At 40.4% G+C, this 12910-nt stretch overlaps 1 protein-coding gene across 2 annotated transcripts; it reads left to right on the top strand.

The window, feature by feature from the left end:
* Nucleotides 1–1026: 1026 nt before the first annotated feature.
* Nucleotides 1027–11627, top strand: RAD51 (RAD51 recombinase). 2 transcript variants are annotated; one of them, XM_009283689.1, is made up of 9 exons: nucleotides 1027–1114; nucleotides 1595–1732; nucleotides 3114–3231; nucleotides 3764–3855; nucleotides 4747–4841; nucleotides 9424–9537; nucleotides 10395–10524; nucleotides 10783–10904; nucleotides 11201–11627. In XM_009283689.1, exons 1-9 carry the CDS (start codon nucleotides 1028–1030, stop codon nucleotides 11322–11324), a joined length of 1020 nt encoding a protein of 339 aa, XP_009281964.1. In that variant the 5' UTR covers nucleotide 1027; the 3' UTR covers nucleotides 11325–11627. The 2 variants fall into 2 exon arrangements, with proteins under 2 accessions (XP_009281964.1, XP_009281965.1); XM_009283690.1 differs by lacking the exon at nucleotides 10783–10904 and having other exon boundaries at nucleotides 1028–1114; nucleotides 11201–11227.
* Nucleotides 11628–12910: the final 1283 nt, after the last annotated feature.

Below are 12910 nucleotides of genomic sequence, written 5' to 3'. Positions count from 1 at the left end.
GATGACCGGCTCGGCCTGGCGAGCGCCGAGTGAGGCCTCCAGCGGCCTGAGGGACGGGGAGGGGCGTCGCCTGAGGCAGGCTTGTGAGGGAAAATTAAAGAAAATAACAAAATTAGGCAAGGTGAGAGTACCCGGCGTAGGACAAACAAGGCGATTATAAAGCGTGGTGCGGCAAGGAGTCGATAAAGGCGAGGGTGAGCGGTGGGCGATGGTTCCGAGCCTGGGCGCCTGCTGTGGGTTTCTGCTGCCTGCCTCGGTGGAAGATACTGGGCTAAACAGACTTGCTCTGATAGCGTAACTGTCGCTACCGTGCCTGCCTGTGGCTCTCCTTTACCCCAAACGGACGGTTGGTGATTTCAGTATCTGGCTCCTGCCGAGCCCCTAGGTACAGTCACCTGAGGAGCGTCGCTTCCAAAGAGCGTGTAAATGCCCTTATTTCCTTCAGTTTCCCTTGGCTGCGCGTGCCTCCCATCGTGCTCCTCCGCTTAGTATTCAGGGAGGTGGTGCAGAGGCACCGCAGCCGTAGCGGGGCCCAGAGGGAGAATCTAAAGCCCCTTCAAACTTGTGCGAGGTCGTGTTGGTACTTGTAGTTGTCTCGAGGGCAGTCTCTTGGGCACAACCAAGCTAGAACACCAACTGCCGCTTTCAAGTCATACATCTTCTAACGTGACCGCGTAACTTCTTGCTAAAATGAGATACTGCTAATAGTAAACCAATTTTGTTATATTATACTCCTAAATGCTGTCGAGCTCTCTATTAAGCCTCTTACTATTCCTCACCGGGTAACACGAGAGTTATTTGGGTTTTTTTGTTTTTAATGTTTAATACTACACAGGAAAGGTATTTCTCACAGCGCTTGTGTACCACGAGCTAAGAGATACGGGAGGGAGAAAACCATCACATACTACTTTGAATGATCTGTTAATATATTTTAGAACGCTTTGCACGTGCGTGTTTGAATGGTGTATGTTGCATCACAGAGTTATTTGGTTTTCTTCTAGCGGGGCTGTGCTGAATACTTGCTGCAATGGCTATGCAGATGCAGTTCGAAGCAAATGCAGATACATCGGCAGAGGAAGAGAGCTTTGGACCACAGCTCATATCTAGGTTAGAGGTAGGTAAGGAGTTAGCTCTAGGGTAAGATTTCAAGAAATCTGCTGGTCTTTTGCCTTAAACACAAGTTGTAGCTGAAAATTGTGTTGCTAAATTCTTACTTTGTTCTGTCAAAAAACCCCAAAACAAAAACCTCAACACGTTAACAGTTATGTTTTCTATTATGTTGCCTTGCTGTGCACCCTTCCCGAACATGTATTGATCACCTCCAGCATCTATTAAACCAAACAGAGAATGATATCTTCTGCCTGTTCTATGCCATCTATATAGTTAATAGCTTATGCAAACTTTACACTGGTAAAAGGATATTATTTTTTATGGTTCTTTGTGTATAAGTGAATAGGGGGGTAACGTTCAATATGCTGACTTGTAGTAACAGAGTTTGATCCAAATTTGATGAAGCCAATTGAAGGTGTTCAGTGGAAGTTAGATTAAGGTATCTGTGTCTTAGTGTGTCCTTTTTTTCTCCCCTCCCCTTCAGCAATGTGGTATAAATGCAAATGATGTGAAGAAATTAGAAGAAGCTGGATTTCACACGGTTGAGGCTGTTGCTTATGCACCAAAGAAGGAGCTACTAAATATTAAAGGCATCAGTGAAGCCAAAGCTGACAAAATCTTGGTAAGGGTGTTATGGAAAAGCTTTAACGCAAGATATTCAGGAAGTTTTATTTCTACTGGCTTAAAGCGTTCTGGTGATTTTGGAAGGTCTCCATTAACGATATACTGAGAAGGGCAGTAAAGATGATTAGAGGAATGACATGACTTTTCATGAGAAGAGACAAAAAACACTAGGACCAGCTTTGAGCTGACAAAATCTTGGTAAGGGTGTTATGGAAAAGCTTTAACGCAAGATATTCAGGAAGTTTTATTTCTACTGGCTTAAAGTGTTCTGGTGATTTTGGAAGGTCTCCATTAACGATATACTGAGAAGGGCAGTAAAGATGATTAGAGGAATGACATGACTTTTCATGAGAAGAGACAAAAACCACTAGGACCAGCTTTGAGAGGGGAAAGGGGAAGGGACTATTAGAAAGGTGGAAGAATAATATAGGAAGGAATAATATAGAAATCGTGGAAGGTATGGAGAATATACCTGAGATGACTGTTATTTCTAGCTCAGTATTTCTCGTGATAAGGTGGCTTATGATAAGCCTAAAGCAAAGAAAGTACTTTTCCATACAGGTTGTAATTAAGTTATGGAACTCCTTGTCCCAAGGCACGGTGGCCATCTGTAGCATAAACTGGTTTAAAAAGGGGCTAAGTGCAGTGTTTGTGGGGTACCGTTCAGATCAAGAAGCTCGCTAACTGAACCCAGAGGAACTACTAGATAGAGGGTCAGTCCCTCGTTCCCTGATTTGTTACACTCTCCCTAAGCATTCACTGTTGGCACTTGTCAAGGCAGAGGATGCTGCGTTATAACGACTGGACTGACCCAGTACAGCTGTTCTTCTGTTACGTTCTTCTTAAGCATGTTAATTGTGTACCTCAGATGGGTATTCACCGTGAGACCTGGGGTTTACTTCTGGGGACTGAGAGTGAAGCCTGAGTTGTAATCTCAGCATCTTCTGGTTCAGAATATGGAGTTTCTGCCACACTAGTTCTCGTTTATCGAAATCTGACCCAGCACAATGTTTAACTCGATACTTTTCTTACTTTGCATATTTAGTCACTATTAGGAAGACAGCATTCCTAATAGGCTGTACGCCCATCCTAAGTATTTCAAGTTTCACAGGGACAGAACTGAACTAAAAGGGTGGGGGACGAGGGGGGGAAGATTTCCATAAAATACACAAAATGGATGTTGAAGCTTTTTCTTTGAGCAGAATTTCAGTTCTGTTCAGAGGTACCAACTAATATATGGTCTATAAAATAAAATGTATGCATCAAATTATATAGGTGCTTCTCCATTTCACAAAATAGAAAATTGCAGTATTAATTACTAGAGGGGGTAAATGAATGGGATGAAGACTCCTTGCAATCCTTAGTTTGGTTTTCTTTAGGCTGAAGCAGCTAAACTGGTTCCGATGGGTTTCACCACAGCAACGGAATTCCACCAGCGAAGGTCAGAGATCATCCAGATCACCACTGGGTCCAAAGAACTTGATAAACTTCTTCAAGGTAATAATTTTATTTCTCTCTGTTGATTAGCTTTCAGTAACTGCTTTTTTGTCTATGAACATGATCCTTGGACAAAAACACATAAGAGAGACAAGTTCTGGTTGAACGAAAAAGTTCTGCTTTCTTGTATCACAATTGATTTAAAAGCTGTAGAAATAGTTTTAAAACCTTTTAGTCATGATGCAATACCCAGAGCTGTTCATTTTGGATGTTTCTAGTTTATTCTAGTCTATGACCTATTTCAAGAAAACAAAACCAGGTATCATCTTCTCCCCATTTCTACTTGTAATCAAAAAATCAAAACAAGTGATTTCAGCTTTTCAGCATCTTCAGAAATACACTTACCTAAACTACTTATCTGCGACATGAACAAACCTCAGTAGGAAAACCAGTTTTTCCAATTAGAGTTTTGAAACTTTTAACCAAGGAAGTGTTTAACTGAGTCTCTGTAAATGTAATACTTTATACGTGGTCTTTGTTTGAAGTATGTGACCTTTTTAAAATTTTTTTATTATTATTATTTTCCCTTCAGGAGGAATAGAAACAGGGTCCATAACAGAGTTATTCGGGGAGTTTCGTACTGGAAAAACACAGTTGTGTCATACCCTGGCCGTAACCTGTCAAGTGAGTAGTTCACTTCATTCAAATCAAGTATTCAGACAGCACAGCTTTTGGATATTTGCTAATTTGTGCACTTTTCTCAACCAATACAAATGTGACGCATATAAACAGCTGCAAAGAACGTGAGTATTTGCAGCACCCTTGGTTGTACTTGCAGCTTTCTAGGATCTTTTGTTTCGTGCTTAATCTGCCTACTAGGGTTATTTTAGCTGCAATTAAGTTTGTGATGTTTTTTGCCTATGTTTGATATGTTCTGTAGCTTTTTTTTTTTCCCCTCCTCAGTATTCTGACAAGAAAATTGAACACGTTAGCCTTGTAGCATAATTCTAGGTCTTAAATGCAGAGAAGTGTTTGATCTCTCTTCAGGTGCTCTAGACTGCAGAGAACCTTTCTTATCACCAAGAGTGTTGAAAAGAGAGAAGAAACTGTTGGGTTCAATGTGTTTCTTTCACTAGCTGCTTTTTTTCCCTAACGTATCCTAAGCTTACTTCATTTTACTTTTGTAAAAGCCTTCAGCTGGTTCTTGCTGTCTAACAGCAGATCAGTTTGGGGTAAAATTTTTTCTAATCTTAGTTTAAACAAATAATAGTGCTTATTACTTTCTAGAGGTTGCTATTTCATAAAATATTAGAGGCTTTGGGCTTAATTTGATCGTTTAGTTAACACCCTTATGCACCTAAACTTACCAGCTCAAAGTTAAGCACCTGTCCTCTTATGTAGGTATCGGAGATTGAAAACAGGAATCTTTCTTCTCACTTTTCCCAGATAAGTGTGACTTTAATCACAATAGCTTGGTATGTTACTTACTGTATGGTATCAGTTGAGGGCATAAGGCAATAACTGGATTATTTGTTGAAGCTTTGTTTCATGTTCATTCATTTGCTTTTCCTTTAGCTTCCCATTGACCGAGGTGGTGGTGAAGGAAAAGCTATGTATATTGACACAGAAGGGACCTTCCGTCCAGAACGTCTTCTTGCTGTGGCTGAAAGGTCTGTACTTAGGGCTAGAAGTAAACTGGCATTAGTTGAAGAAAGGAATACATTTACTCATGGGACAGCTTAGTTAGTTAGCAAGGATCACTGTGTAAATCAGCCTGTCTCCTTAAATTCATGGGGCTGTTGCAGTAAGAGCTGTCCCTAAAAAAAAAACCAACCAAACAAAACCCTTTCTGTATTCTAGTTGCCTGTCTACCTACATGCATGTTAGACCACTTCGTTAGCTGTATTTTATAAACAAAGTTTCTAGTTTTAGATATAACAGCAGCTAACGTCATTGTCCCCTGGAATATGATGTCTTCACTTCTTACTAGCGTCTCTTTCAAATTCAGTTTTACTGTTAGTGAAATACATTCAAAGATTTTTCTTAAATTCTGCCAATAGCATTACCTTGAAACAAAGATTCTTTTGTCAAAACGTTATTGCAACGGCAGCTGGAAAACTTCTGTTAGGAAATATGAGAGCATCCACTGACCAGCTGAAAAGCTGTTTTTTCATCTCCTGCCTCTATCTCAGAATGTTCTGACTTGTTTTTTATACCAATTGGAAAGTAAAACTTAATTACCCAAATAACAATTCCGCTGTCTACACAGAGATTCTGGTTAGACTTAAAAGCCAGAAGTACTGGTTCTGTACATTAGAAAAAGGAGCTACTTCTGGTCAACTGGTTCTTTAGACTTTCTCAAAAGTAAAACTGCTTCTGTGGGGCTTAATTCTCCATGATCGTTGTTTCAGTTAAACATCAAGGTATGTAAGCAACTTCAGTGAACTTGGGTTGAAGTATTACTTTATCTTGCAGTGCTTATCAATTGCTGAAATTGTGTCAGCTGGAACAGAAAAGTAGCCCAGCACTTTGGGAAGGGATGTGAAGCATGTCATACCTGACTGAAGTAGGAGAGGAATTTTAAGGATGCAGAATGCAATTATTCAGATTGGAGTTTGGGCCTAAGCTTCAGATTAACAATTTCAGTTATGTGGTAGTTTTAAAAAAAATTTCCACCTAGATACTGATTAGAATTTTCATGTCGGTAAGCTGTGCACTTTCTTCTGGAAGCAATAAGATGACAAACATTGATTGTTTCTAAGCTGCAAGCCAAAATCATGCAGCAAGGCTGAGCTGATTTGAATACAGAGGCTCAGACGTCCTGCAAAGATAAAATCAGTTGGCCTGTTTTCTACTACACTTTTGCTAGTCTGATTTAGGCTCATAGTTTTTCAGGCTGTGCATGTGGGGTATTTTAAAAAGTATTTTAAAAACTTTTGTGCAAATTTCCTAGCTTAAAAAGCAGCTGTCCTCCTTTTTTTACCATGCATTTACAGAAGCAAAACTTAATTGCCAAGTGACTGTGTTTCCTTCAGTCACCCTTCAAGTATACTTCAAGGCCTGGCCTATCATTATAGATGTTTTCTCTAAAGTTTCTTTGTTTTTACCCTTTGTCGTTCCTCAGCATATATTTTTTTCATGAAGTTATTTTTTTGCCAAGACTCCATGTGACCTGTTAGGCAAAGCTGCCTTCCTTATGCTGTAGGCTGATTTCACAGTATGTCTGCTTTGTAATATCATGCTGCATAGCTAAGTCTCTATGGGGCAGAAACTTAAGTTTTAATTTGGTTTAATGAGGCTCGATTCTGTGCCACTGCAGGCGGCCCTGCCGTTCCTTTTGCCCCATGGTGTTGGCATTAGTGACTGTTAGGCTGTAGGCTCAAGCAGAGCAGTTGCTAATGTGGTTCACTGCAGGGCAGCATAAATTGCTGAAGCTGGAGCAAAGGAGGGGACAAGAATGAGCAGCTGGAAGCAGAGAGGATGAAAGGGTAGGACTGCTGCTTTTTAGTAGCACCACAGATTCATGAGGTAAGGCCAGTATTTATGGGCCTTTCCGTGACTGCAGGTAAAAAAATCAAATAAGATTTAATACCAAACCAATATGACGTGCTAGCCCACAAGAGGTGCTTCCTTTTCTTTATAGAGGGAGATGATCTAATCGACATACCATCCTAAAAGAATGAAGTAAGGTCAAGTTATTGAAAAATAGTAAGCTGAAGATTTGGGTCAGTACTGGATTTGGATGGTTTGTTACTGAAAGGCAAAAAAAAAAATCTTTGGAAGACATTTTACACAGGTCCTAGAGGTTAATTTGACAGATGTTCACTTTGGAAACATCTGGTATTACTATTCCTCTCCCCTCTCTCCACTGCTTCTCTCCCCCCACAGCTATTGTGTAATTGTCCCTCTGCAGGAAGTAATTTCCCTCACTTTTTTGCTACTGGAAGGGAATGTGCGCTTCCTAATCATCTGGGGACAGTACCAACTAAATCCTGTTAAGTCTCTTTGAAGATAATTTGATCTAACCCTGCTGGCTTTTCCTGCAGCAAGTGGAGGAGTACTCCCATATTCCCTGTCATCAGTGGATATTTGGCAACAAACACCTCTTGGGCACTGATGAGAAAGAGAAATGAGGTTTGCAGCAGTCATAGGTACATCCATACACACGTATCTCTGCGTGTTCCATCCGTCAGTCTTTTTCTTCAGCTCAGCTAGGATGGAGGCTAACCATCTTTCCACTCATTTCTTTCTGTAGTCTGCTGACTTGCCAAGTATTTGACTAGCACCCTTGACTTTAATCTCGAATATGTAATATTTCAGTGTGGTCTTGCTTCAAAATGCTAGTCAGGATTGGCTGTTATTCACCTTCAAACGTAAGGTGCCAGTAGCCTAGTAAGGTTGGATTGTTTGATTTATTAATAGCTATCACGTGCAGGTAACAAAATTAATCGGTAACTATGATTCTAAAAGTGTACTGTTCAAAGCTATGCTTAGCCTAGAAGTTTAATTTCTACAGGAATTAGGGAGGGACACATTAGATGTCCAGCTGTGAAAAGCAGGATATTGAAATCATAAAGATACTTACCTTAATTCACGTTCTTAATTTGATGTATTTTGGTATGACTTGGATCTTTCATACTGTTGATTGATAAAAGTCGAATTCAGCCATGCTAGTGTCATTAGAGTGTAAAGCTGTATTGTTAGAAGTTGTGGTCCTTCACTGGAGAACCCACTTTGAGCTGGCTCTTCAGGTAGAATCTAAAAAATCAATTCTGTGACAACAGAAAGTTTTGCACTTTCTCCCAGGACGTCTTATCAACTGAACGTGCACTTACGTCCATTGACGTGCGCTTCTGCATTCAGTGCACCATTGACATACGCACTCCATTTAATTTGCTTTAGGTAGACATTGCAAGTATGCCTCTCCAAAGTGCCTGTACACGCATGCATGCAGAATGGGGAACAAACGGGAAGAGTTAGACATCTGTGTGCAGTTTCAGGGCTAAAAGCTCATTGTGATCACAGAGAAGCAGTGACCATGAGATGGTGGAGTTCGGGATCCTGAGATCGGTGCAAGGAGATCGGTGCAAGGCATTAAGCAGGATCGCAATACTAGACTTCAGGAGAGTGGACTTTGGCCTCTTCAGGGATCTGCTTGGAAGAATCCCATAGGACACAGCCTTTGAGTGAAGAGGGATGTAGGAGAGCTGGCTGATTGTCAAGGATCTTTTCCTCCAAGTTCAAGAACGGTCCATCCTGTTGAACAGGAAATCAAGCAAAGGCAGTCGGAGGCCTATATAGATGAACAAGGAGCTCCTGTTAAACGTAAAAAGGAGGCGAACAAGAGGTGGAAGCAGGGACAGGTGACCTGGAAGGAATATAGAGGCACTGTCTGAGCATGCAGAAATGGGGTTAGGAAGGCCAAAGTCTGTTTGGAGTTGAACGTGGTGAGGTATGTAAAAAGTAGCAAGAAAAGGTTTTAGTGTTCAGTGTGGCCAAACTTTAGAACAGGTTGCCCAGAAAGGTTGTGGAGACTCCATCCTTGAAGATGTTAAAAACCTGACTGGACACAGTCCTGAGCAATCTGCTGCAGCTGATCCTGCTTTGAGCGGGGAGGGGAATTGGACTAGTTGATCCGCAGAGATCCCTTCCAACTTCAGAGTCTGTAATTCTCTGAAATATGCTGTAGCGTGAAATGAAAAATGAGAACAAATTATGTATGTTCTCTCTCGCTGGAAAAAAATACTACTACGTTTCAGATCCAAGGAGGATAATCAACTGGTTCTCCAAATTCTAAGGGATTTCTCAAAGTGCCATATATATAATTTAAATGCAAGATGTTGAATGTAACTATCCTTTTTTTTTTTTTGGTAGTGAAACATTGACAGAGTTATTGCAGGTGGAAGGCTGTTTACCACTGTTTTTTATTAGCAATATACTGCTTTCAGAATATTCTGTTCCAGAATGGTAGCTTTCCTTGCCTGTGGTTTTATTTTGAGGAAAATGTCTGGTGTTCTACTTTACTATTGTTCCTAGGCAGGAAAGTATTCTTTAAAAATGGGTTCCAATCATTCTGTTCACTTTTCATCGCCAAGTTGTGTTGCATTTCTTGCTGCCTGTTTTTATCTCCAAGGCTCTCCCAGGAATGTGAATTTTTACTCTAGTCTTTAGGTAAACCTGCTGGGTAACTCCTGTTGATGAAGTTGTCACTTAAAGATTTTTTTTTTAATTTTTTTTCACTGATTTCTCCAGGTATGGCTTGTCTGGCAGTGATGTCCTAGATAATGTGGCGTATGCTCGAGGTTTTAACACGGATCATCAGACCCAGCTCCTGTATCAGGCATCTGCTATGATGGCTGAATCACGGTAATAAGACTGGTTTAGATGGAGTGATTTTTGTGCCGATGCTTATTCATATTATAAAGCTACCTGTAGATGATGAACAAGTGCAAGAGAAGCATAGATTACAAAATTGTGAAATGTCAAAGTAAATGTTTACTTCAAAAGTTAACTTTTTTGAAACATACTTGCTTTCTTCAGTGCTTAGCTCCATTAGATCAGGTTTTGTTACTCTCAAACTGGATTATGCTTTGGCATATCCAGATAAGAAGCTTGGTGTATCAGCAGTCAGTTGTGAGTTAATACCTCTTGCTGTTGAAATGTTGGATGATGGCGACTGACTTGAACTGCGACAACTGATGTTACTTTACAAAGAACAAGTGCCAGCCTGAGAAACAATTTTAAAGATCAGTTTATAATTGCTTTCAGAAATAAAGAGTGTTGATTTAGAGCATGCCAAGCACCGAAGAAACCTGTGCAGACAGCTTTAGTTTAAAACTAAGATTTATGGACCCCTTTAGAGGGAAGGAGGTGGTGGTAAGAGGTGTATAGGAACCTCTCCACAGAGTATCTGTGGTGTCAAAACGTTAATTTCTGGGCTAGTTTATGAGAGTCTTATTATTTATTTATTGATAAATCTAAGTTTTTAATCATGCAGCAACTTTCTTTGGGTTTACTGGGTTTTATTGTATAGTTAGTAATCTGAACTTTACAGATCAAGTCAGTGTTGTTAAAAAAAATAATTCTGCTAACTGGCAGGCTGAGAGGAGCTTACATCCACATCAGTATGCAGCCTCACAATTTGCTGGACACTGTCACACTCCAATGGAGGCATTATTCATGCCTGGGAGCGTTTATGAGAACCTTGTACTTACCTTCTCCAGATACGCGCTGCTGATAGTGGACAGTGCCACAGCCCTTTATCGGACAGATTACTCAGGAAGAGGTGAGCTGTCAGCTAGGCAGATGCATCTGGCCAGATTTCTGCGTATGCTTCTTCGACTTGCAGATGAGGTAAACTGTGAACTTTGCTTTATTCTCTAAAGGACTGGTGATCAACTTTCTTTCTCTTGCAAAGCTTAGCAATTTTGTACAAATGGCTTTCTGCCCGGTCGGTGTCTGCTTCCATTTTGTTTTGAGAGGCATGATAGAGTGGTTATGGACAGCAGAGAGGACAGCAGAAGTGCATGTGTCTTTCCCCCCACCACCATCCCCTTTTGTTCAGATTGTGGAAAATAAAGGCATTTTGATTTGTTGCTTTTCTCCTTACAGTTTGGTGTGGCAGTTGTGATCACTAACCAAGTGGTAGCACAAGTAGATGGAGCAGCCATGTTTGCTGCAGATCCCAAAAAACCTATTGGAGGAAATATCATAGCACATGCTTCCACCACGAGGTGAGAGAACAGATTATCATCTTCCATTAGCCTTATTTTGGAAGATTTTATGAAACTAGCCAAGTACCTTTAAATTCTGGGTTTCTACGTAGTCTGTCAACAGCAAGTCCAGCCTGCTTTTCAACAAATGAATGCTATTCTGAGCACTCATTAATCTGCAGTAAAATCAACACAACATTTTCAGAAGTTCTTACAGCTCCACAGTGTGCTGTATTCATGTACTAACATAATGTTTTAATGCTTATCATAACGATTTACTGAAAGTAGGCTATTTTTTGTTTCCTTCTCCCTATTAGACTGTATCTGCGAAAAGGCCGAGGTGAAACCAGAATATGTAAAATTTACGACTCTCCTTGCCTTCCTGAGGCTGAAGCAATGTTTGCTATTAATGCTGATGGAGTGGGAGATGCTAAAGACTGAAGACTCCTTTTCATTTCCCATGTAACCCAAGACTAGGCATCCGTAAAAAGCTCCTTTCTTTGTGGCACCTTACAGATGCTTTCCCAACGCAGCTGCTGTTCAAATGCTGACAGAGGAATCTTGTATTTCAGCATAGAATTCCATCAGGTGAATACACTTTGAGACACATCTAGAGGTGTTGCTTGGAAGAGATCTACCCTCTTGGGCTTTAGTCACGTGTTAGATTAACGTGGTTTCTTGAGAACATTTTCAGAGGACCATAGCCTTTGTATTTTCCTCACGGCTGTTGCTCCAGCTGGATTCTACCAGTGGACATAGTGCAGTAAAATCTAAGAGTATGTGGCCATAGTTTATAACTTGGTGAATTTGAAGTAGCATTGATGGGTTTGTCAAATAAGAAAAGTGGTGACTTAAATACTTAATGGATTGCTTTAATTATAAAATAAAGCAGAATGGTATTCCACAATAAGAATTTGAGGATATTGCTGGGATTGATGATGATCACAATCCATATTCTTTATGTTTAATTTTGTTTTGGATGCGGCAACATGCTGGGTTTTGGGAACTGTTAATTTACATTTTAGTTACATTTTTTGTATTTCATTAATTCTCTGTGGAAATCTGCTTTTAATAAAAAGGACCATGAAAATATTGATGACATTACGGGTTTCTGGGACTCAGCCAGGTGTTAATTCAGACTGAGGCATTTTTTATGTGCGGGTAGGAAGAAGATGCATATAGCTTCAATGAATCTTCAGTCTGGATTTTTTTTTTCTCCTAATGCTAACAAAATGCATCATCCCCATCTTGATTTGGGATGGGCAGTGCAACTGTGCTTGTAAGTGCCCTGTAGATGTCTTTTAAGAGTTTTTGAGGTTAAAAAGGATCTTTTGTATTATGCAATATTTTTATATAAGCTATGCTATTGTGAACTACTCTAAACTTGATTGAAGAGAATAATATCATAGTGGTGGTTGGCAGCAAAAAATATTTTCCTCGTTCTTTTTCTCTGGGACAAATAATGAAGAATACGTATAGTGGGATCCAACTGTCTCTTACAGGCTAGCAGGCATAAGCCACATTTATTCAGGTACATAAATACTCGTGCTATATTGGCTACTAAATCTCATGAGATGGTAAGTTGTCTGCTGTCTCATTTGTAGCTGAATGCCTTTGTTCTTAAATTCTGCATAGCCACGGAGTGTGCTGTTTCTATTCAGAAGATGTGCACAAAAGGCCATTGCTGTCACCATTGCCTGCAGCTGAGTTTCAAGAACCGAAACTCACATAAAAATGTTAACTAGGGGATTCAATTGGGGTTGAACTCATCAGTAAGGAACTGAGATGTTCGGGGTTTTTAGTGACAGAAGTTCAGCTCTTCCTCGTTACTCACACTTGCCCTGCATGTAGGTGAAGGTGGTACAACGTACTGTCTGTGATTGCTGGTGTCTGAGGTGACCGGTTATAAGGTCCCGTTATTGCCTAAAGTATGCTAGATGTTAATCATGTTGGCTGAAACCTGACATGGCTGGGGTCTGTAACAGGCCCCATTAATGCTTCTGGGAGGGCGGGGAAATCTGGCAAAG

The sequence above is a fragment of the Aptenodytes forsteri genome, unplaced genomic scaffold (genome assembly GCF_000699145.1).
Source record: "Aptenodytes forsteri isolate BGI_AS27 unplaced genomic scaffold, ASM69914v1 Scaffold535, whole genome shotgun sequence".
Taxonomy (NCBI): domain Eukaryota; kingdom Metazoa; phylum Chordata; class Aves; order Sphenisciformes; family Spheniscidae; genus Aptenodytes; species Aptenodytes forsteri.
Note: the sequence above shows the minus strand (reverse complement) of the source record. Positions and strands in the feature narration are given on the sequence as shown.

Coding starts and splice junctions, on each gene's coding strand:
- RAD51 (XM_009283689.1), top strand. CDS start 1,028: ATGGCTATGCAGATGCAGTTCGAAGCAAATGCAGATACATCGGCAGAG. Junction 1,733..3,113: donor CCAAAGCTGACAAAATCTTG/GTAAGGGTGTTA, acceptor GGTTTTCTTTAG/GCTGAAGCAGCTAAACTGGT. Junction 9,538..10,394: donor GCTATGATGGCTGAATCACG/GTAATAAGACTG, acceptor TACCTTCTCCAG/ATACGCGCTGCTGATAGTGG.